The 25,634-nt window shown below is 41.6% G+C and overlaps 2 protein-coding genes across 7 annotated transcripts in view; one reads left to right on the top strand and one right to left on the bottom strand.

The window, feature by feature from the left end:
- The window catches only part of fnbp1l (formin binding protein 1-like), a 49,057-nt gene extending 42,525 nt beyond the window's left edge, over positions 1-6,532 (bottom strand). For both annotated transcript variants that reach the window (XM_087831090.1, XM_006797801.3), the window contains exon 1: positions 6,390-6,532. In XM_087831090.1, coding sequence (XP_087687216.1) covers positions 6,390-6,413 — 24 coding nt within the window. In that variant the 5' untranslated portion in view covers positions 6,414-6,532. The remainder of the gene's footprint in view (positions 1-6,389) is intronic.
- Positions 6,533-9,114: 2,582 nt separating this feature from the next.
- Positions 9,115-23,799, top strand: si:ch211-198n5.11 (methylcrotonoyl-coenzyme A carboxylase 2). 5 transcript variants are annotated; one of them, XR_004843862.2, is made up of 13 exons: positions 9,115-9,253; positions 17,459-17,626; positions 17,861-18,057; positions 18,210-18,388; positions 18,526-18,606; positions 18,940-19,118; positions 19,204-19,411; positions 19,762-19,853; positions 20,468-20,624; positions 20,760-20,882; positions 22,486-22,716; positions 22,827-22,983; positions 23,064-23,124. XR_004843862.2 is itself a non-coding variant. In XM_087830581.1 (13 exons), the coding sequence occupies exons 1-13, from the start codon at positions 9,225-9,227 to the stop codon at positions 23,144-23,146; spliced, it is 1,803 nt and encodes a 600-aa protein (XP_087686707.1). In that variant the 5' UTR covers positions 9,115-9,224; the 3' UTR covers positions 23,147-23,799. The 5 variants fall into 5 exon arrangements, 4 of the variants coding, with proteins under 4 accessions (XP_087686707.1, XP_087686706.1, XP_087686708.1 ...); XM_087830581.1 differs by having other exon boundaries at positions 17,462-17,626; positions 22,827-22,905; positions 23,064-23,799; XM_087830580.1 differs by having other exon boundaries at positions 22,827-22,905; positions 23,064-23,799.
- The last annotated feature ends 1,835 nt before the right edge of the window (positions 23,800-25,634 follow it).

Below are 25,634 nucleotides of genomic sequence, written 5' to 3'. Positions count from 1 at the left end.
TACACCCGACAGGTGTTTTCAATGAGTCTGCTAAGACATATGCTGTGTTTTGGAATTTCAGGAAATCTGTCAGCAACGTAGACAGATGCATGTGAGAGACACATTAGTAAATTGAAGCCTGAGCATTTAGGTCACTATACTGATGGATGATGGATGCATGACTTGAAACTATCAACCAAGGTTAAAAACTTCTCAGGAAATTTTCTTCTGAGGTCACATAGTGAGCGAGCTAATGCCAATTTTCTCAAAGACTTAACACATCCAGAATTATTTTTGCAACCAAATTCATCACTCCCTGGTGGCCAACAGAACATATGCATGTTTAAGGTAAGTATTTTCAACCCTGCAAGCTGCATCAATTCTGTGTAGGTGTGCCTCAGAGGAGGCAGAGCAGGTTGTGTGTGTGTGTGTGTGTGTGTGTGTGTGTACGCTAGAAAGCAGAAAATGTTGCTTGTACGAATCAAAATTTAGTCCATTATTATCCTTTATGTCCAGCATGTGATGAGGTAACCAAATTTCATTAAAGACCTGGAATAAGGCCTTGATTACAACTTCCACTTCCATGAGTCTGAACAAAATTTCGGCATTGGACATTGAGCGTAAGGGTCTCTATGGCTGTTTCTTACCACCACACAACTCATTCACACTAGCTGTGTGTATGTCCCAGGTGGCAAACGCAAATACGTTTAATGGAAATGACTACCTGGTTGTTTCTCCAGCTCTCTGTGTTCACAGTGGAGACCTTTAAATATGGTCTAAAATGTCCAGTTTAAGTAAGAGCTCTCAAATCATGCACAAAACAACTCTTCTGAGCGCTTTGAGTGCTCAGAAGAGTAGAAAAGCGCTATATAAGAACCAGTCCATGTATATACGTGATGAGAGAAGTTGTAAAATTTCAGCAGGAAGTATTTTATCATTACAAGGGAGGTTTGTGATTTCTGGGACTATCACAGTTCATAATACCCATCATAGTCCTCCATGCTCAGTGGCTGACAATCACAAGTAATTTCTGCTTTCTCTACTAACCAAAAGAGAGCGAGCAAAGTGGCTACAATCATATTTCAGACCGTATAAGCTCTGATATAACTAATTTAATCCATAAACTAATGAATAACCTAAATCGCAGCACCAAAAAACAGACACAAGTAACAGCAACACTCTTAACAGCGCCCACTTCTGATTGACTGACATCTGAGCCATGCTGGCATCTCTTCATTAGAAAATTAGATGTTCCAGTCATTGAATCCAAATATTTCGATAGACACAAACGCGAGACTAAAATTTTCACCCGGACGTTTGAGAGAAAAACAAAGAAAAAGAAAAGGGGTAATTTCCACTGCCATTCAGAAAAATTGATTAATGTTTGGATCCGTTTATCTAAACTCATTATGCTCTGCTTTGACCCACTACATCCTATTCGTACTTGATGTACCCTGTCTCTAATGAGTTTCCTACTAGGATGATTAGAGTTCCATCTCACCCATTAAGTCTTTAAAATCTACTTGCTACGCAATCCATCCGCCTTCATCTATTCACCTCCTACCACCCAACACCTCCCTCTTCTCTCATCATTAACCTCCTCCCTCTGCAACGTTTCTTCTCTCACACTTCCTTCATTCCTGTCCACCTTCATCTTCGTCCCCGTCTTTAGTAAATGTGTGTTGGCACAGCTTCAGTTAATTAAGAAAGACATCCACCCTAACAAGCAGGTCGTCCACGAAGCAATGTGGGCGTCAAGCATCAGTCGCGTCACACATCCAGAGCTGAAAACATTGCGTCTCTCACTAGCACCTAAAAAAACACCCCCTCCACATTCATGCAATGTGTTGACAAGCTTGGCCAGGCCTGACTGTAACAGCTTGTCATGTCCAGGCCACTGCCCTTGGCTTCAACATGACATCATTCGCACCCGCTGTGACCTGCAACAAACCGGACCACTGCCCGGTTAAACAGTAGGAACCTTCTTAAAAGACCTTCCGCTATCAAAGTGGAAGACAAAGAGAAGACACTGCCCATAAAGGCCTGAGATTTGTTCTCCATTTACGCTACACAGACAGTCACACAGAGCTGTCAAAATATTTTACACATTCAGAAACTAAAGCTAAGAACTCCCCATAAAATTTGAATAATTACTCTGCATGCTGCAAACCAGATGTACTCTTAAGTTATCAGTTTTATATCATCATAAGAATAACAGACCCTGGGCTACAGTCAACGGAAACTGGAAGCAGACATTATCAGAAGTCTGTGGACATCAGACTAAAACCAGGCACAGCCTCAATGGGAGAAGGAGTGAGGAGAACTCTGGAAAATGATCAAGGGACTTGTTGTTTTTTAAAGATTCAGACTGAAATGGCCCAATAATACCCACTGCAACAAAGTCAGAAAACAATAGAGGACAATATGTAGCATACGTACACAATACAGCACATCCTCAGAGCTGCACATTGATAACACATCACAACTGCCAACTACACAAGTGCAAATCCTGACTAAAAATTGAGTGACATCAATTGTACAAAAGAAAATGGTGAAAAAAACTCCAAAGGTTCAGGAAAACATGCCTGGTAAGGGGGGGGGGGGGGGGGGGGGGGGGGGGGGGGGTAATACTCTGGAAAGAAGAGGAATAAAAGTCACTAGAAGAAAGACAAAAAACGTGTGTGCAACTGACACTTAGACAGGTGGAAAGGTAAACAGAGATAGTGAAGATAGGAGCAGCGATACTGAGGGTCGATACATGGGTTTAAACGTCCAAAGCAACAGTGCAAGAGTGGATAAGAAGAGAGCGCACACAGGGTGGAGCAGCTGGAGATGAGTGTCAAAGAGATTTGTTACAGAAGCATAGCAACAAGATTGAAAGGAAAGTTTTATAAGATGGTAGTGAGTCCTGCTGGTTTGGTTTGGAGACGGCACTGACAAAAAGACAGGAGGCCAAGCTAGAGATGTTAAGATTTTCACTAGTCGTGACCAGAGTGGACAAGATTAGAAATTAGCACATCAGAGGGACAGCTCAGGCTGATTGATTTGGAGACAAATTCATAGAAAAAAGGTTGGACCTGTTCTGGGGAGGGATAGTGGATATATTGGAGCTGCCAGGCAGGAGGAAAGGGGGGAAGACCACAGAGAAGATTTATGTAGTGAAGGAAAATGCAGAGGGTTGGTGTGACAGAGGAGGGACAGGTTGAGATTATGTGCTATGGTGATTCCTAAAGCAAGCAGCTGAAAGAAGAAAAAGATGACGATGATGAAACAAAAAAAATGAACAAATAAAAGCTGCAAATGTGAGGTGTTTGGTGGCAAATCGATAGCTGAATGGCTGCAAAAGGCAACAAACAGGAACAGCTTCCAGCTGTCAGCACCGAGTCTCAGGTTTAATTCCAGACTGGGTAAAATGTATAGCCCTGTTCAATTTCCCAATGATTTTTGTCTTTCTCTAATAATGGCACAATGCCATATAGTAAGTATACTTTTTACTACTACTGTATACAACATTATTCAAAAGTATCTAATCTTTTGCATAAAAGACACAAAAAGACCTGAAAGCAGCAAGAATAGTGCCATAAAGATAGATGACGCTAGACTCTGATATACTGCAGGCCAGTCTATAAATATCACCAACACGAGCAATGATAACAAACACCCTAGTATGAGTCTGAAGGCCACCTGATGCCAAAAACGCAAACAATCCTCTTGCTAAATGCATCATTTAGACGTAACCCCACTACCCTGCACAGCACCTCCTGTGTGACATGTGAAGAATCAAAATAGGGTGTCTTTTCTGAAAATGTGCACGACAGATGAAGGAAAGAGCACCAAAGTCCTGTGAGCCTTTGTGCATGAAGCTAAAGCCAGGTTGCTGTTCTGAATCTGAACCTCAACAATCAGTCTCCTTTCCATCTGACAGCCTTTTAAGTGAAATTATGTCCAGCCTGTCCTTTCTCCAACTACCCCACACCTTCCCATTCTCGATCCCCTTATCCTAGTCTTTCGGTTTGGCCGGTCAGCAGAGACGACCGCCCGTCAGCCTCTTGTCCTTCAGTCAGACTTGGCTGCTCCACTGTGCTGGCCTCCAGCTCACCTCGTCCGGAGAGACCAAAGCACAGCATGGCAGCATCCTGGCACTAACGCACACACTCATACAACACACAGAAGAGCTTTAATTCAGACAAACGCTTCCTACTTCACGAGTGTGTGTCGGACGGCAGGAAGCCAGCGAGGTAATAGGATGTTCCTTGCTCGCTTTGTAGCGTCTCAAAGAGCTGGGCTAAAGCCAAAGAGTGGAGTAAAAGCACAAAGCTGCACTGAAAACGACGCTGGCTTCACTTCTTCCCGTTTCATTTAGGGACGACACCTAAGAAGGTAATACAGGGTGAAATACAAACAAACAAAACTGCGATTGGGGTGACTTAGTGTTAAATTCTGCCACCCAAATGTGAGAATTTCATTTTTTTTAATCTGATTGAGTTTTGAACTGCTCACATTAGAATATAGCAAAATGTAGCCAGTAACTTAATAGGTGAAGCAGCCACTTACCCAACTGTACATAGAATAACAGTTTTTTAAGCCAACTGTAATCTTTTAGTTGGACACAGTTTTATTGTTATTATTATTCTTAGACTTTTATTTGAAATCAGAGACTTCAATTTTAGAATAAAACAAAAACAGAAAATAAAAGCACACTTCCTGACATTAGAGGGGCAGTCATCTGTAAAGCACAACAGCCAATCAACAGTTTTATGTGGTGTCTTGTGGAGGATAAGCCCTAATCTGACATCAGACAGCCAACACATTAATCCCATCAGCGGACTCGGGGATTATGACGGTGTGTGTCAGCCAGCGTCTACAGTCAGCATATCGGAAGCGCTTCACTGATGGTATACAGACTGGAGCATGTGACAGTGTATCTCATCATTCATAATTTTCTGTTACTCATATACAGTACACTGCTTGGGCTGTGGTAAACACAAGACACAGAGCATTTCATGTAAAACCCCCACACAGACTTACTGCTTTCCTTTGTTATATCAATGCACTTCTGCAGCTCACAAACTCATCACATCCATAACATTAGCACAGCGGATCACCATTCATTCACATCTCTTTGTGATTTTGATCCACAGAAGAAAAACTGAATGGGAAACTCTCAAAGCAGACTCGAGGCCAACAAACCCCTGACAAATCATATGTGAGTCCATGTGTGCTTTATTTCCCAAGTCTTTTCCCCCCCTTTTTTTCTTTTGCATCTCAGACAACCAAACAGATCTCTCTTTGTGGGTAGCAGATGATCGGGTTACATGTGAGGGCTGAGCAAGCAAAAAGAAAAAGAAAAGGAAAAAAAATATGAATTTATTTTAAAATGCAGATAATAATCACTGAGGTCAGCCGGAGGAGTATCATCTTGGGGAGATGAAGTGCTCCCTCCTCCTCCTCCTGCACACGCACACACATATACAGAGAGAGAGGGGGGAGTGCTTCTGGTAGCCTTTCTGGTTACACAGCTCGTAATGGCCAACACCCAAAAAAAATACAGGATGGAGTCCCACCGCAAGATTAATTTAAGCTAAAATCTGCATACACCGCAACTAAGAAACACTATTTTGAGACAGGGATGGTTAAAAAAAAATCATCTTCTAATATCAGCTGCAGCTCGTGTTTGACACACTTGTAACATTTAAATGTTACTCACATTTTAGCCCTAATTTCACTATAAAGGCAGGACACACACGGCGTGAGCTGTGTGTGTGTCTATAATAACCATGTGTTCCTTCCAGTAACATGGAAGTTGGGACAAAAGGCTGGAGAACTGGCAACGAAGGGAAGCGTTATGCCAATTAGTAAGTGAATCAAACGGCTGTGAAGTTGCGATTCGTTTAAAAGGAGACCGAGCAGGACAGTGGTCTCTCTCCCCTCCACCCTCCAGCCGGGAGTCCCTGCCAGAAACTGGGTGTAACACATGTAAGAAAACCGTCAACATCCAACTTAGTAAGTTGCCAGACAAATAAACATTTTTTTTTTTCAAATCAATTTACCACCACAGATATTATTAAAGCTGGCAAATAGCCGGGTGGTGGAGGCAGCGTGACCCGCGCCCCGGCTCGCTGTCGTGGCCGTGTGTCTGCAGCAGTGCCTGCCTATTGTTTCCTCCGCTGTCACAGCCGTTAAGGTGCGCCTCGGATTAGCTTTAGCTTTAGCCTCGCCGGCTACAGCACCGCAGCCGACCAGGCTAGCACCAGCGCCTAGCCGCTCTCCGCGACACAAAGCTAAAAAGGTAACACGGCACCTTTCTTCCGCTCTATTGCCCCAAAGTCGCGGCGGTGTCCGGGCCGAAACACAAAGAAAACAAGCCCAGCACTTTCTCACAAGCACACTTAAAAAGAGTTGAAACGTACCCAGAGCTCCGTTCCCCAACTCATTGCGAAATCCTCTTTCTGAGTTCTCCAGTACTGGAAGCAGTTTTTCCCCCGCTCAGACTCTCCAAACGGCCGCCGGGATTCGGTCCTTCTGACTGTCTGCCGACTGAACAAACACTCCACCTCCTTCACCTCCTCCTCCTGAATCAGCAGGGACGCCCTTCCAGGGGCCCTGGACCACAGACAATCTACAAAGAGAAAAACGGATTTATGTTCATTGAACATTTTTAATCAGGTCTTTCATATTAAGTGTATTTACCTGAAGCCAACAATAAAGAAAGAACAGAGTAAAGCAAAAATACGAATTAAAAAAAGACAAATTTTCAGCAGCTCAGTTTAATTCAAACACTGATTAAATGTATGAACTGGATACAAACTCGAGTATAGAAATGGAATGAATTATTTAGTCGGCATAATACGAAATGCTGCAGGAAAAAATTACAAAAACAGATTTTATGGTATGACAATGTAATACATTTTAATTTCAGTCATTTTCATATTTCACGAAGCTCTCTTTTGGCGCATTTGTTGACTGTTTATTTAAAATTAATTAAAATAAAAAGTTATTTACATTGTCCCATTTTACAGGCCATTAAACCACACAATAATGAAAATATTAGTATTAACAGCGTCGTAAAGTTTGCAAAGTTTAGGTAAATATTTTAATTTCGTTTGTCTTTGGTGTATTTTAATTATTATTTTTTATTTTTTTATTTGTCCTTATCTCTTACCATATTTCCATCATTACACATAATTCATATAAAGCCGGTTGTTATTGGTGTTAATAATAAATTCATTTATAATTGATTATAGTTCCTTTTATTTCAAAAAGTCATGTTTAAAGCTACGTGTTTGGATAGCTTTATTTTTCTATTGTTTTGCTATTTTGACATCAGCGCGTATATTAAAAGTTCATACGAGGCAAAATATTTATTTGAAAAGTGTTGAAAAGTATCAGAAAAGTATTTCTGATGACCTAGAGCATTAAAAACGCTTTAAATATAATCCGTTTACAGTTTCTTTAATAATGATTTAGTGGTTCCCTCTAGCGGCCAATATGAATTATTACAGACCTTGATTTATATCTATAATTAATAAATAAATATTGTAAATTTTTGCAAGTTGAACCTGGAAATAATCCAAAAGGTCGAAGAATTTAAATACTAAGTTTAAAATGAAAAATAAATGTTTTTTCATTCCTCTCTACATAGTTGCAAGTTCTGCTGCATCAGACTGGCTCTTCACAGGTTTGTTGCCATAAATCAGCTCGATTTATCATATTTATTTGCTGTTAAATTTGATAGTAACTCACGTTTCCAGCGAAAAACTTTATTACATAGGCATTAAGTTTAAACTGCTGGCTTGTATCTTTCTGTAGAAGATTAATACCACAGCAGGACAAACTGCACCACAGAGCTTGGCAAGAACTAAAGGCCAGTGAAAACTAAAAATTACTGACCTCAGCATGAGGCCTCCTTATTGCTTACACAGATACAGTGGATAAAAAAAAAAGTGTACACAACCCTGTTTAAATGCATAATTTTTGCGATGTTAAAAAATGTGATCACAATGATTCAAAAGTTTTCCCACTTTAATGTGACCTGTAATAATTCAACTGATGAACAAATGTGTTAGGAGAAAATAATAATTTTAATAACAAAAAATGTTTTTTTAAGGTGTATTTTTGTCAGAAAACACTTCTGTCCTGCAACCCTATCACATAATTTCGACATATGGAAAATACATGACATTGTTGCCACGTGTAATACACAGCTAGTGCATGGCGAGTCCCCTGGCAGCCTCACTGACCAGTATTCATCTTGGCTTTAGAGTTAGTTTTGGGGGGCATCCAGGTTTTTCGTCCCATGTTTTCTCCACTGGGTTCCACAGTATATCCAATGCTGTGGAAATTTTTTGTACCCTTCTCCTGCCTGATACCTTTAAACAATGATATCATTTGATGCTTTTTAAATCCCTGCTTGCCCTGCAGGGGGTCTTTGTTTATCCTTCAAGCTCCCAGTTTGGGGGTCCCTCCTGAGTGCTCCATTTACCACGGGGATCACTATCGCCTTCACCCTCCGCATCTTCTAGCTCTTCTCTAAGTCCTGTGTGTTTCTCAAGCTTCTTGTGTAAGTTCTTTCCAGGTACACAGGTCCATAGGAGTGAAATTCAGTATAAATGGTTGTCTGTTTCTATGCTAGCCCTATAACAGCCTGGGGACTTGTCCCAGTTGTACTCTGCTTCTCAGCTTTGGAAGCTGAGATAGGCTCCACTGCGTCCCTGTTTCTTCGCTCAAATACTGCAGTAATTTAAGACCAGCAAAAGCAACAAATGTGAAATGTTTTATTGGCACTGCACAATACATGAAACATTGCAAAGGCAAGAGGCAAAACAAATTGCCCATGTCTAGTCATAAACCTATTTCAGTAGCATAAAGGCACAAATTACACTTATAGTAAAAGTAGTAATTATGGGAGCTGCTGTGTGAGTTTTTAATAACACCGCATGATATTTTTTACACCTGCAAAATAATAAGGAACTAAAGCTTTGAAATGAACGGAAGAGAGTAGTGTAGGTAAATTTTATTTGCCTCCAGTGGAAGTAGGAGTAGGAGTGGAAGAAGCAGCATTACCGTCTAATCCAAACTCCGTAGCAGTTGGTGGCGGAATTGCGCCACCCTACAGTATACCGCGAGGAAGAAGAAGAAGAAGAAAAAGAAGAAGAAGAAGCAGCATCTGGAGGGGGATTGAGTTTTTGTTCTGTTCTGATTGGCAATGCACTTACGAACAATTAAATAATCTGGAATTTATTTGTATGACAGATATGCACCGCTACACTGCAAGGTAAGAGGTGTTTATATGTCCCCTAACTCATTGTAGCGACTTCCACAGTCGCTAGAGTCCGGGGATGGAGCCCGCCTATTTGCCTGACGCGCTGTCAAGTTTACGCAATAATGCGAAAGGTGGAATTGTTTCCTTGTTTATTAAAGTGTTTACAGAGTAATGTCATCTCGCGATTTGGACTCTTACAATGTCACAGGCTGTAATATAATAAGACAAAACATGTTGTGCAGCGGTCAACAAAAACTACGGCTACCCAGCCCTCCTCTCTGTCAAAATCAAAACCAGTGAATGACAGACTGACAACGCTCTCTTAATGTCACCGCTAGCACCCACGTGACTCCCATTACACCTCACCATAACAACCAAAACAAATGAAAACCCAGTGATCATCAAAAAATTCAATACATTCAATTATGGCTCCTACACACCAGCCCCTAATTATTAGGATCCCTTCTAATAATTACCCATAATTAACCAAGTAGGAGACATAAAACATGCAGAGAAAAGTCAATCATTTACTGTATTTCAATATTACCCACAGGAATCCTATAGGTAATCAAAGTCTTTCTTTAAAGAAAAATGAGAGACATTTTATGTCCAAATACAATCAAAGTCTGATAATTGGACCCAGAAGTCTTTAACTGTGATCTGCCTCCAGCAGTAGACACAGTTTGGTAATAGGTCGATCCAGGCAACTAGTCTGAGTCTTAATCCGAACTTGACGAACGAATCCTCTTCGGTCCGGAAAAGTCTTTATCACACGTCCCATTGGCCAAGAGTTTCGAGGTGCCGAACTGTCCATGATGAGAACCAGATCTCCCACGATGAGATTCCTCTTTACTCCAATCCATCGCTGACGTTCCTGTTGCTGTAGTAGGTATTCCTTCACCCATCTTTTCCAAAACAAGTCAGACATGTATTGGACTTGTTTCCATCTTCTGTGTGTGTACATATCAGTGGAATGGAATAATCCTGGTGGTAATATTGGTGAGGTCTTTAACAGAAGAAGATGATTAGGGGTCAAAGCTTCCAGGTCGTTAGGATCCATTGAGGCTTTGGTAATTGGGCGGCTGTTAATGATGGCTTCAACCTCACAAAGTACTGTATGAAGACCTTCTTCATCCAGGTTTTGTACTTTCATTATGGAATTAAGTACTTTGCGAACCAGTCTTATCAGTCGCTCCCAGGTTCCTCCGTGATGTGAACCTCCAGGTGGATTAAAGGTCCATTTAATTCCCTTTTGCAGAAAGACGTCATTGATTTTCGCCTGGTTCCAATGTTCAATGGCAGTTCTAAGTTCACGTTCAGCACCTACAAAATTGGTTCCGTTGTCAGAACGCAGTTCTCGAACCTGACCTCTTCTTGCATTGAAACGTCTGAATGCATTAATGAAAGAGTCAGTATCCAGTGATGGAGCAACCTCAATGTGAACAGCACGGATAGCAAGGCAGGTGAATATAACACCGTATCTCTTCACCACGCTCCTCCTACTTTTCACACTGAAGGGTCCGAAGTAATCCACTCCCACCCGCGTGAATGGAGGTTCATCTGGAATGATTCTTTCATTGGGCAAATCCGCCATCTGTTGATTCACTGGTGGAGCATTAAGACGTCGACAGATGACACATTTAGATAACACTTTTCTTATTGCTGTACTAGCTCCAATCAACCAGTACTTTTCTCTTAGCTTAGACAGCATGTGGTTACGACCACCATGTCCAACTTCCTGATGTATGTGTCTAAGCAAGAGCTCGGAGATGTGTTGATCCTTTGCTAGTATTATGGGATGTTTCACCTCAACCGGCATCAATGATCTACTGAGTCTCCCACCCACTCTGAGAATTCCATCTTGCAGCTGTGGGCAGAGTCTTCTTAGAGGACTTGATTTTATAATGGGTTGTCCCTTCTCCAGACTCACAAGCTCCAAGGAAAATCTCATCCTCTGACTGTGGTAAGCTTGAACACAATTCTCTCCTTTTCTTCACAAAGGACAGAAGCAAGTCCTTAAATTTTAACAGCCATGCCACTGACTTCTTAAGACGTGTCCAGGTGGAAAAATGTTTAAACAAGCGAGTAACAGAATTTTCTCCAGCTTGCTCAACACTCACTGTGGCAACTGTTTTTACCTCAGGATCATCAGATGCAAGTAGACTGATGTCATCTGGGTAGACAGGCCATTCACTCCTAGATTGTAGAAGATACTGAGGCCCGGACAACCATTTTGTATGCTTCATAAAAACGTCGACTTTCACTCCTCTTGAGGCCGTATCTGCTGGATTACTGGTAGTGTCCACATATCTCCATTGTGAGGAAGATGAAACTGTTAAGATTTGTGAAACTCTGTTGGCCACAAAAACCTTGAATCTTGAAGTCTCACTCCTGATGTATTTAAGAACAGAAGCACTATCTGTCCAAAACACAGAATCCAGAAGTTCCATCTGCAGCTCTTTCCTCCAGAGTACATCCAATCGACTGGCCATGGTTGCTGCAATGAGCTCCATTCTCGGGATGGTAAAGGATTTAAGAGGAGCAACACGAGCCTTTCCCATAACAAACGCACAGTGTCGTTCTGAACAGATGTTTTCAATCAGCAGATAGGTCACTGTTCCATACCCATCCTCACTGGCATCACAGAAATGGTGCAACTGAGCACTCGTGATTTCTCCAAATCCATCAGGTTTCAGACATCGACTCACTTCAAACTTGCTCAATAGCTGAAGCTGCTGGAGCCATGTTAACCATCTTTTGGAAAACAGCTCTGGTACATTATCGTCCCAGCCGATTCCTTCCTGGCATAGATCTCTTAGGATTTTCTTAGCAGTTAAGACCACAGGACTTAGCATTCCAAGAGGATCATAGATAGAACTGACAATTGAAAGGATTCCTCTTCTGGTGAGCGGTCTGTCCTTGAGCACAATCTTGAACTTAAAGGAGTCTGATTTTATGCACCACTCCACACCCAAAACTCGCTCGATCATTGAGGAATCCAATTCCATGTTCAACTCTTTCATGCCTGTTGCTCTGTGACTTTCAGGAATGGATTCCAGCACTCCAGTCTTGTTGGTGATCCACTTTTTGAGCAGAAACCCTCCTTTGGCACACAAAGAAACCAACTCTTGGTACATTAACACTGCTTCCTCATCAGTTCCAACGGACACCAGACAATCATCCACATAAAAACAGTGCAACAACGTCTTCACAGCTTCCTCACTGTAGAGATGTCCAAAGTCAGCTGCACACTTTCTGAGTGCAAAGTTGGCGCAACTTGGTGATGAAGTTGCTCCGAAGAGATGTACATTCATCCTGTATTCAGATGTTGGTTGTTCCAGATCACCTTTAGGCCACCAGAGAAATCTCAATAGATCTCTATCCTCAGCTGGAACCATGACTTGGTGGAACATGGATTCAATATCTCCCATAATTACAACTGGCTCCTTCCTGAATCTTGTGACCACTCCTATTAAAGAGCTTGTAAGATCAGGTCCTTGTAAGAGTTGGGAGTTTAAAGATGTTCCATGATAACTCACTCCACAGTCAAACACAACTCTGAGTTTCTTCTTGGTCGGATGGTAAACACCATGGTGTGGTATATACCACAGCTTGCCATTATTGCGATCGATCTCCTCTTCTGGGACCTTTTCAGCATAACCTTTAGCCAGGAGCTCATTCATGAAGACTTTGTACTCAGTATGAAACACAGCGTCTCTCTCAAATCTCTTTTTTAGAAAGCGCAGACGTTGTTGAACAACTTTCTTATTGTTTGGCATACTGATACTGGCATTCCGAAAAGGTAATGCTATCTGGATATGACCACCCACATATTTGGCAGAGTTAGTCACTATTTCCAGAAATCTCTGATCCTCTCTTGACAATCCAACCTGCTCATCAACTTTACTCTCAGGAAAGTCGTTCTTGAACTGTTGCTGCCAAAGCTCCTCCAGGGTCACAACGGAAACTCTGTTGACTGTAACTTGTGGATGCTTCTGATCACCTGTAGCTTCACAGTTTCCTGAAAGTGGCCCATTGATGGTCCAGCCAAGCCTTGTCCTTACGGCATACGGTCCTCCATCAACACTACACACCACTTCCAGAGGTTCCAAGGCTTTAGGAATGTTGGTTCCAATCAGAAGCTCGATTCCTGCATTTATTTGAGGCAAGTTTATGTGTTTTAAATGTGCCCATCCTTCAATATCTCCTGGTGTTGTAATATTTCCTTTATGTACAGGCATGGACTCCTGTGTGTATACTTTTGGCAGCTCCAGAAATTCGTCACCACAAAAAGCGGCAACCTCCAGTCCTGATAAAGTGTTGCTGCTCACAATTCTTTCTTGGCCCATGGTTCTGAGGAGGATGTTTCCTTTCCTTCCCTCAAGGTGTAGTCTGCGCATCAGACTCTCAGTGCAGAAAACTGCTGTGCTCCCTTGGTCCAAAAAAGCATATGTTGTAATAATGTTGCTTCCTTTCTTTGACTTTACTTGGACAGGCACAATGGGCAGTTTACAGTCCTGGTCTCCAGCCCCTGTAAGACCACTCGACACCAATGTGCTCACATGCGGCTGTGTGTTCCTGTCGGTCCTTTCAGAAGGTGATCTTTCTTTGTGCAGGATGGTGGGATGTTTCCGGCTGCATTTGGAACAGGAAATCCTCTTACGGCAATCTTTACTGATGTGTCCTATACACAAGCAGCCAAAACAGATGCCATTTTCCTTTAAGAAGGTTATCTTCTTCTCATGAGCCATTTTTCCCAACTGTGCACATACGTCCAACATGTGTCTTCCTCCACAACAAATACAGACGTTCCTTCCAACCTGATTATTTTTTTATTTCCGTTTCCGCAGGCTTAGGTGTACTCTCCACAGCTTGCATAGTGGTGGCAAAGCTTGTTCCTTTATTTCCAGGTCTGCCTTGATACTTGGGTTTACTCATTCCTTTAGTTGGTAAAGAAAGCGGAGAATCTTGAATATTACCGAATACAGGATCAGTTAATATTCTTATTTGCTTCTCCAAAAAGTCTGCAATATCCATAAATTTGGCTCTTCTTTTATGCCTTTCTTGCAGGTCACAAACATGGCTTCTCCATCTGTCCCTAAATTTATATGGCAATTTTTTAATAATGTTCACCATATTAGAAGGCATATCCAAATCACTCAGATGCTGCACCTCCTCCATTGCATTACAGCATCCCCTGAGGAACAAACTATAGTTCTGAAGAGCTTTTACTTCCTCTGTTTTAATCGATGGCCATGAAAGTGCCTTGTCCAGATATGCAGCTGCGACCTTCTGTTCATCGCCATAGTGCTCTTTTAACAGTGATTTTGCCTTGCGATAACCACGATCTGAGTTCATTTGTTGACAGCTTCTCACCAATTCCTTTGCATGGCCTCTTGTGTACTGTTCCAAAAAATATAAACGATCACTGTTATTTTTCGTATTGCACTCAACTGCATTCTCGAATGCTTTAATAAATGAATAATACTGAAGTGGATCTCCATCAAAATGAGGTATTTCTCTCTTTGGTAAAGAAAAGAGGCTTTGTTGTTGGATTAAGAGTGTTGTTATTTCATTTTGTTTAGTCATTATTCCAATAACATCATTTTGTGGTTCCAGTTCCACCATACCATTTGTATGACAGTCATTTTGTCCATTTGCATCAGATGGGTTTGAAGGAATAACTGAATATTGTCGAGGATGCTTATTTTGAGAAGATTCAGTCAACACTGCTTGTTGCATGACACATTCCTGGGTTTTTTCTTTTCTCCTAGTTTGAGTTTCAGCATTAGTCAATGAATTTTGTTTTGCAGAAATGTGAGGTATAAATTCCAATGCATCAACATTAAGGGTTTGTTTAGATCTTTCATTGGAAATGTATGAATTCATTCCATCTGAAACTTTTGAAGATCCTTTTTTGCTTGCTATACTTTGAGCTTTAAGGACATTTATTGTTGCCATTTTTTCAGCAATTTCAGTGTCCAACTTTAGCCTTTCCTTTCTTTTACGAAGACGTTCCTCCTCTTCTTCCAGTACATGTTTTTCATCCAATAACTTCTGCTTTATCATTAAAGCTGCCAACTCTGCCTCAGCTTTCATACGAACAGATGAAGTTGATGATCTTGATGAAGAAGTTTTGTGGCTTTCAACATTAGAAACACTATCACTTGGCTTGATATCATCCTCCACTTCTATCTCAGTATTTGATGCAACATTGTTTTCCAATAAATTGATTTGCTTTGGACAAACAGCAGGGTTTTGTTCTCTTTGATTTATCCAGTTTTGAATTTCATTTAAAAACACATTGGTGTATTTCATGATACTTGAAAACCATTCCTCTTGTTTTAATACTTCTTCCTCTGGCACCAAAGGCAACACCTCAACATGTGAGCTTGAAGCCTTTTCACACAGTGCCTTTAGATCCACCACATACTGTTTAATTTGAGAAAGATTTTCATTGTGTTGCATTAGCTCTTTCATTTTTTGTATTAGTCCTTTCATTTTATTGACATATATTTTGCATTCATTTTGTAACTTTTCGATTTTATTCAACAATGCCTTTCCAGTCATTTTTCTTTCTCTCTTTCCCCCCAAATCATGAGAGGAACAATCATCACCACCTGTTTGACTCATGACTTTCCCCGTTTGTTTGTTCGATTTTTTTTTTTTTTAAATTATTTTAATCCTCAGTGATCATCCATTAAAACATATCCACTGGAAGCCACAATAGAGTTTGACCATAAAATCCTTTCAACGTAACGGCACTTTAATTGTCCATTTGAACGTCATCCAAGCAGCATAATTAATAAGACGCAGTGCAGACATCAATCCAAGAGCACAGCCAAAAACGTTGCACATTTAACCAACATTCATTCCATTCAGTGTCTCTTCTTGAAACATCTCAGCGCTAATGCAATGTGGCTTCCTTTTCCAAAACCAGACATGCACAGGTATTCTTACCTGCGCTCCTCAGAATTGCGTCAGGTGTGTCCGTGCTGCTGGCTCACTCATTCAGATGCGCTGCACTTACTTGGCGTCTTTCAGGTTCCTTGATCTGATTTCTTTGATCCTGCTTGCGGCTTGCTTCTCCAGAATGCCGTTTTTTGTTGACTAAAGATGTAGCGACTTCCACAGTCGCTAGAGGCCGGGGATGGAGCCCGCCTATTTGCCTGACGCGCTGTCAAGTTTACGCAATAATGCGAAAGGTGGAATTGTTTCCTTGTTTATTAAAGTGTTTACAGAGTAATGTCATCTCGCGATTTGGACTCTTACAATGTCACAGGCTGTAATATAATAAGACAAAACATGTTGTGCAGCGGTCAACAAAAACTACGGCTACCCAGCCCTCCTCTCTGTCAAAATCAAAACCAGTGAATGACAGACTGACAACGCCCTCTTAATGTCACCGCTAGCACCCACGTGACTCCCATTACACCTCACCATAACAACCAAAACAAATGAAAACCCAGTGATCATCAAAAAATTCAATACATTCAATTATGGCTCCTACACTCATTTATTCATTTATCAGCAGACTGACCTTTGGCACACTTTGCAACTGCTGAGCTCTGGTGGTGCGTTAATTTCTGATAAAAAACAAAACGAAAACACAACTGTTGGCACATAGAGGTTAACGCTTCAGCAACACTTTGCTGTTTAATCAAATTTGTTCAAGCTCGTAAATATTACAGACTTATTTTATTTCTTTTTTGCATTGGGGGGCAAAAGTTCCAAAGCAGCCAATCATCGTTCCTGGCGAAAACCTGGCTGACGTCAGGTTTCAGTGTAAATTAGGGGGCTCAAACTTCCGGCCCGGTGGCCGCTTGCGGTCTGTGTCACCCCTACTCGAGAGCCAGTGTCCTGCAGGTTTTAGATGTGTCCTTGATCCATCACAGCTGATTTAAATGGCTAAATTACCTCCTAAAGATTTCTTGAGGTTTTCCAGGGGCCTGGTAATGATCTAATCATTTGATTCAGGCCTGTTGACCCAGGGTAATATCTAAAACCTGCAGGACTTCAACCCTTGAGGCCTGGAGTTGGCTACCCCTGCACTACTGCATACAAAATCCTGGAATTAAAATAGTAATTTGAACTCTTCAGTGTACTGTTGGACAATAATTTGCTCTCCAGATTTTCATAATCTTTATTTGCAGTCCTCTCTTTTTGTTGTCATGTTGCAAAGAAGTCTTTAAATATTTTTCCCTGATTCTTGTTTAGCAGGTTTGTTGAGCGGTACTGGCAGCGTTCAGTCTGCGGTGTGAGCTCTGTTGCAGGGAAGAGGAGAGCCCTGCCGAGTGCCTTCCCTGTGCTGGACCTGCCCCTTCTGCCCATCCACAAACACATTTATGAAGCAAACCTCAGAAATAGCAACGCCTGGTGTAAGAAGTAGGTTTTGCTCACACATTTGCTCTCACATATCCTAGTGTATTAGTATGTGCCTTGTTGCAATTTGGTGTTTCTAATCAACTATTTTAGATTTATTAAGTGGATTTTTGTTTATTTATTTTTTAATCTCAAAATAAATTCCCTGCTTGTTTGTGTGTGATAGTGTGTTGCCAGATCTGCACGTGTTGTCAAAATGTTGTTCATTCATTATCCCTGGTTATCTCCATTTATTAGGTACACAGAGTTTAGTGAGAAGGTGATGGAAGGGGGAGGAGAGAAGGCCATAGCCAGACACACTCAGAGAAACAGGAAGTTGCTGATCAGAGACAGGCTTCGCCTCCTATTGGATGACGAGGACTTTCTGGAGCTGTCACCATTTGCTGGTTTGGGTCTTCCGTACGGGGACATACCTTCAGCCGGCAGTATAACTGGTGAGAAACGACTACAGATTAGTGTGACCGCAGCTAAATACCCTCATTTAATTTCTTTATTTCAGATCGTCTTCTGTTTACTCCACATCTTCTGGGATCCGAGTGTGACACTTTATGCATTTTTTTTATTCGTCTGTACAAACATCATTCAGGCATCGGCAGGATCAATGGCCTGTGGTGTGTGTTTGCTGCCAGCGACGCTACGGTGAAAGGAGGCACATCGTATCCTATCACGGTAAAGAAGAATCTCCGAGCGCAGGAAATAGCAATCAAAAATCGCTTGCCTTGTGTGTACCTGGTCGACTCCGCTGGAGCGTTCCTGCCACTGCAGGTTAGCACACGCACACATAAGCACATCTCCGATTTAATACGCGTAAGGGTTCTACCTTTAGAGTAAGTGAATGCTAGTGAAATTTATACTGACTGCTGTTTCCGCTTCTTATTCCTCGTCTGTGTATAAATGTCCAGTCAGAGATTTTTCCTGATAAGAATCACGGAGGAAGGACGTTTTACAATGAAGCCATCATGTCTGCCATGAAGATCCCCCAGGTAAGGATGAGTTAGAAGGCTTTGGTCTTTACATAGATTATCATTCCTGTTTATAAGCTACACTTTAAAATGTTTCATATGCACACACTTGTTTTCTAAAACATTCTCATGATTTGTGAACTGTTGTGTCCCTCCAGGGAAACCATAATCTGAAGAAAGTGATTCTATTTAAAATTTTGGCATAATTAATCTCCACAGGAGAATTTTTCAGTCTAAAAATGAAGAGAGAACAAGTTACCATTGTTAAGTTCTCATTGTTTTTCTTTGTTTTTGCTTTTGGTTTTTTCACTATTTCAAATTGCAGTTCTGATATGAAAATTGATCATCCTAAAGGTAGCTGTTGTGTGCGGGTCATGCACGGCGGGTGGAGCTTACATGCCCACTATGGCGGAGGAAGCTGTAATGGTGCACAGAATAGGAACCATATTCCTGGGCGGACCGCCACTTGTGAAAGCGGCTACTGGAGAGGAGGTGACGCCAGAGGACCTGGGAGGGGCCAGGCTCCATGCTGAGTATGTGTGTAAATCTAATCAGTCCTGAATAGTAACAGAAGAATTAGTTCATATCATCATGTATCAAGTTACCATCTTGTTCCAGAGTGAGTGGCTGCGTGGATCACTTTGCCTGGGAGGAGAAGGAGGCTTTTGATTACACTAGAAACATTATATCAACCCTCAACTTCCTGCTGCCTGAGGAAGAGGAGGAGACAAAGAAGAGGAATGCAGAGGAGGAGCCACTGCACAGTCTGGAAGAGCTTTTAGGACTCGCCCCTAAGAGTTACAACTACAGCCTGGATGTTAAGATGGTACAATGTGACGGACACAAATGCACAAAGTGCTCTAGTCCAGGGGTGGGCAATCTCAGTCCACGAGGGCCGGTGTCCCTGCAGGTTTTAGATGTGTCCTCGAACCAACACAGCTGATTTAAATGGCTAAATTAGCTCCTCAACATGTCCTGAAGTTCTCCAGAGGCTTGGTAACGAACTAATCATGTGATTCAGGTGTGTTGACCAAAGGTGAGATCTAAAACCTGCAGGGACACCGGCCCTCGTGGACTGAGATTGCCCACCCCTGCTCTAGTCTGATGAGTTTGTTACTCTTATGCTGAGTTGCGGCTCAGTGACCTTTAGTTGGTTGTTTCTGTTGCTCTGCCCAGGTAGTCAGTCGACTGGTAGATGGGAGCCGCTTTCTGGAATTTAAAGCTCGCTATGGAACCTCACTCGTCACTGGCTTTGCAAAGATACATGGGTAAAAGATATAAACACAACCAATACGCTCACTGAAGTCTTCTTGTAGCACATGAATCTGCCATAAACTCTGATTGTTGACATTGTGTTCCTAATGTTTTTTGTAATACTGAGGACACGATTTACATTTACTGCAGTCCTGCTTTTTATTCTTGGACTCGACTAGAGTAGCTCTGCATGATTATCTAAAATAATCCTTATTTATCCCATACGGGCCATGATGGAGCTTCTCATTTCACCCACTACCTGAAACAAGCACTTGCTGTTCCTTTCTCTTCCCTTTAAACCAGCTTTCCTCTGATTGGCTGCCCCTTGTGTGCAGTAGGTGGATTGATCTGTTGTGTATGTTATAGCCAGAGTTGTGCACTTGAGAGGGCCAGATTAGGGAAATTGGCTCACACTGACATCAAACTGAAACAACAGTAGAAACATTTTCTTTTAAAAGCGTTTACAGTAGCCTGAAACCCGAGCTTTCATCTAGTAGCTTTGCTAATATGATTTTGGTTTCCCTTTAAAATATGATGTTACACCTGTTACATGTGGCTGATAGTGAATACCATAAGTAATACTTCACCTAAACTTAAGGTAATTCTTTCTTTGTGTTCACTGCGTTAGTCACCTAGTTGGAATTTTAGCGAATGATGGACAGCTGTCATATGAGGCCACACTGAAAGGAAGCCATTTTGTCCAGTTGTGCAACCAGAGAGACGTCCCACTCCTCTTCCTCCAGAACACGGCACCCACTGCAGCACTGACGCTGTCCACAAAACAGGTATTCACTCTCACTTCATTCTCACTCAAAACAAATGTACAGGGACTCAAGTTTGGAAGAGTTTAGAATCACTTTGAGTCCCCAGTAAGTGTAAAAAAACATCCCATGTACCATTTATTCGTGTGTGTCTCCCAGGCAGAGATGAACAGTAACCATCTAAAAGCTCAGGGTTCAATGATGTCAGCAGTAGCATCCGCCTCTGTCCCCAAGATCACTGTGGTGATTGGTGGTTGCCATGGTGCAGACAGCTATGCTATGGTGAGCGAATCAATTTATTTTTCAGTCTAGAGTTTGTACATGACCATTTTCAGATCCTTTTTCTGTTTAAGCCATGTAACACTGATCGATGAATCAAACGTGATATAAAAGGCACCTAAATTAAGGGATGAACCAGTGTTGTGTCCCCATATAACAGACAACCTGGCAGAGTCCATTTTTAATGTGCCAGTGGGTTTCTGGTCGCCTCTGCAAAAACAAAAGTGACACAGTTTCACAGGCATAAAATAGTATTTTTACAGGAAGAAGGTGCTTCCTGAAGAACTTTTAAACACAAACTTGGAATATCTAAGCTTGGCGTGAGGTGTGTTTTTAAAAAAAATCTGAAGTGAAGGACAAAATAAGTGACATGCCTGGAAAAAAACTAGAAGATAAACAAATGCCATAGTTTGAGAATACATATCCGGAAGTGATGTTAGGGATGTTGAAAACTAATGAAATAATGAAGAAAATTACTATCAGATTTTTTTCATTTTTCAGGATGACAATGATCCCAAACATGCTGCCATTACAGTAAAAGCATTTCTGGATAGGAAAGCAAGCAATGAAACACTACCAGTCATGTCATGGACTGACCTGCCAGGAGTTCTGACCGCAACATGACTAAAGCCGTGCAGGATCATCTTGACAGTGAACAGAATAAAAGGCAGCCAGCTTCCAAAAAGATTTGAATGTCCTTCAACTATTCCTTAAGACTGCTTAGACACAAGACAGCCTCAAGTCTCTACCGCAGAAAGTTTAGAGAAGATATTAGTGGTGCACCGGATCACGGTTGATCCGTAATCCGAACCGATCCCACTCCACGGTTCGGCACGCACGTGATCCGTATTTAGCTGCAGACGGGAGGCCGTATACCGTTGTGCAAAACAAGGGTTTTAAACTAGCCAACGCGTTAGTTGACGCATTGACGCTGTGCAGCCCCACGCACGGGGCGATCGGTGGTAACTAGTTAACAGAGATTTGCCGCATTAATGCAGTTATGGCATTAACATCATTTTAACGAGGTTTACGCTGACAGCACTAGTTTAAACTATGATGAACGTGCTTGAGCCACGCTATGATATCCCGTCGCGCGTCCACTTCAGTGACAAGATCGCTCCAAGCATGTATGAGCAGGAAAAGTTCAAAGTTATGGCTGAACTGTCCCAGGCATCTTCTGTTCCCAACTACAAATGGGTCTACCTCCAGGGCAACGGAAAGCCACGTGACCGTGACCGCTCATTATATCACAGCGGAGTGGGAGATAGAAAGCCCTGTACTGCCCTATATTGCATCTTAATTTGTTTTTAGATAATTGCGTGGAATGAGTTGAATGTTTTTTAATAGGCAAAAAATACTTAAATAAGTAAATGGCGAGTTAAATTTTTGTCTTCTTTTTTTCTGCTGATCCAAAAATTGATCCGATCCGTGACGAAAAAAACGTGATCCGATCCGAACCGTGAGACTTTTGATCCGTTGCACCACTAGAAGATATGCAAAAAAACCCCCAAAAACAGAAATTGCACATAATGATAATTCTTACCGATTCATTGTAATCTTGTAGAATGTGGCTTACAGTAATAATTCCTCCCTCGTTCCTCAACAGTGTGGCCGAGCATTTGATCCTAATTTCTTGTTCCTGTGGCCCAATGCCAAAGTTTCCATTGCCCCTCCGGGTCACATTGGCTCCCTGCTTCCCCTTGATGGTGAGCAAGAAGAAGAGCAGAAGAAGCAGGAAGAGGAACTAAACAGGATGTTGGTGGAAGAGAGTTCAGCTTTCTTCTCCTCCAGCAGGATGTGGGATGATGGAGTCATTCTGCCGCAGAACACCCGGAAGGTAAAAATGACCCTTTTTAAGCAATTATCTGTGTCTTTGGGAACATTCGAGAGCACATTCAAGAATGCTTCTTTTTTGTTGTTGTTGTATTTATTGCTTTTTGGTTTCAGGTTCTTAGAGACGTTTTGGACATCATCAAACAGCAGCGGTATCAGCTGTCTACAGAGACTCTGCAATCGATACCTCTGCGTATGTAGAGGCTTCTGTCCCCGTCAAACATCAGATTTAACTGCTCCTGTTGGATTCACAACAATCCCGTTTTCACTTGTAATGGAAGAAGCTTCTCTGTAAATTTGTTGAGGTCTCCACGACAAATATGTAATCAATCCTGTGTCCTGTAAATGTAGGTGCTAGGTCAAACCACTCTGGAGAGAGGGATTTAAATCCTGCACAGTTCCTCATCAGGGGTCCGTTCTTCGTACCTCGCTAAGTAAGTTAGCTGGATTTGATTGTTGACGATTTCGCGGGATCTTGGATCGTTCGGTTCTCCTAAGCTCATCCGGGACTTGCTGTCATAGCAACAGATCCGTAAGCGTAAACCTGCTTGGGAGCAGGCTTACTTTATGTAAACAGGATTAGATCGCGGCCACTCAGGTATGTCCACTTCATTTATACGAAAGCAACAGTGATATTTTTCCACTGTTTTTCCATAAATAAATATTATCAATGTAACCAATCAGACCAGGAGTGACATGTTTAGCCGCATGTTCTCCTTAAATTGCTGGCTGTCTGAGTGGTGTCCCAGAAATGATGTGGGCTTCATAGATAATTGGCAAACCTTCTGGAGGAAACCTGGTCTTGTTAGGAGAGATGGCATCCATCCCACTTTGGATGGAGCAGCTCTCATTTCTAGAAATATCGACAAATTTATTAAACCCCTCAAAACATGACTATCCAGAGTTGGGACCAGGAAGCAGAGTTGCAGTCTTACACGCCTCTCTGCAGCTTCTCTCCTCCTGCTACCCCCCCAAAAACCCATCTCCATAGAGACTGTGTCTGCTTCCAAAAAGACAAAAAACAAACTAAAAACCAGCAACAAACAACTTAAACATTTACAAAGAAAGAACAATACAGTATCCACATCTGAACCAAAGAGTAAAACAGTGAAATGTGGATTATTAAATATTAGGTCTCTCTCTTCCAAGTCTCTGTTAGTACATGACTTAATAAATGATCAACAAATTGATTTACTCTGCCTTACAGAAACCTGGTTGCAGCAGGATGATTATGTTAGCTTAAATGAATCAACACCCCCGAGTCATTCTAACTACCAGAAATCTCGAAGCACAGGTCGAGGGGGCGGTGTGGCAGCAATTTTTCACACCAGTCTATTAATTAATGAAAGACCAAGACAGACTTTTAATTCATTTGAAAGCCTGATGCTTAACATTATCCACCCCAGCTGTGAAACTCAGAAACCAGTCTTACTTGTTATCATCTATCGTCCACCTGGGCCTTACACAGAGTTTCTGTCTGATTTCTCAGACTTTATATCTAATTTAGTTCTGAGCTCAGATAAAATAATTATTGTGGGTGATTTTAACATCCATGTTGATGCTAAAAATGACAGCCTCAACATGGCATTTAATCTGTTGTTAGACTCAATTGGTTTCTCTCAAAATGTAAAAGAACCCACCCACCACTTTAATCACACTCTAGATCTTGTTTTAACATATGGCATAGAAACTGAACATTTAACAGTGTTTCCTGAAAACCCTCTCCTGTCTGATCATTTCTTGATAACATTTACATTTACAATAATTGATTACGCAGCAGTGGAGAGTGGACTATTTCAAAGTAGATGTCTTTCTGAAAGCGCTGTAACTAAGTTTAAGAATATAATCCAGCCACTGTTATCATCGTCAATGCCCTGTACCAACACAGAGCAGAGCAGCTATCTGAACGCTACCCCAACAGAGGTCGATTATCTTGTTAATAATTTCACCTCCTCACTACGTACGACTCTGGATACTGTAGCTCCGGTGAAAACTAAGGTCTCTAATCAGAAGTACCTGACCCAGTGGTATAATTCTCAAACACGTACCCTAAAGCAGATGACTCGTAATCTGGAGAGGAAATGGCGTGTCACAAATTTAGAGGATCATCATTTAGCCTGGAGAAATAGTTTGTTGCTTTATAAGAAAGCCCTCCGCAAAGCCAGAACAGCTTACTACTCATCACTGATTGAAGAAAATAAGAACAACCCCAGGTTTCTCTTCAGCACTGTAGCCAGGCTGACAAAAAGTCAGAGCTCTTTTGAGCCAACCATCCCTTTAACGTTAACTAGTGATGACTTCATGAACTTCTTCACAAATAAAATTTTTATAATTAGAGAAAAAATTACCAATAATCATCCCACAGATGTAATATTATCTACAGCTACTCTTAGTTCCATTGATGTTAAGTTAGACTCTTTTTCTCCAATCGATCTTTCTGAGTTAACTTCAATAATTACTTCCTCCAAACCATCAACGTGTCTTTTAGACCCCATTCCTACAAAACTGCTCAAAGAAGTCCTGCCATTGATTAATTCTTCGATCTTATATATGATCAACCTATCTCTAATAATCGGCTATGTACCACAGGCCTTCAAGGTGGCTGCAGTTAAACCTTTACTCAAAAAGCCATCTCTAGACCCAGCAGTCTTAGCTAATTATAGGCCAATCTCCAACCTTCCTTTCATATCAAAAATCTTTGAAAGAGTAGTTGTCAAACAGCTAACAGATCATCTGCAGAGGAATGGTTTATTTGAAGAGTTTCAGTCAGGTTTGAGTTCATCACAGCACAGAAACAGCTTTAGTGAAGGTTACAAATGATCTTCTTATGGCCTCTGACAGTGGACTCATCTCTGTGCTTGTCCTTCTTGACCTTAGTGCAGCATTCGATACTGTTGACCATAATATCCTATTAGAGCGATT

This window comes from Neolamprologus brichardi, chromosome 17, assembly GCF_056152115.1.
Source record: "Neolamprologus brichardi isolate AB-2024 chromosome 17, ASM5615211v1, whole genome shotgun sequence".
NCBI classification, from domain to species: Eukaryota; Metazoa; Chordata; class Actinopteri; order Cichliformes; family Cichlidae; genus Neolamprologus; species Neolamprologus brichardi.
This window is presented reverse-complemented; position numbering and strand designations above follow the sequence as displayed.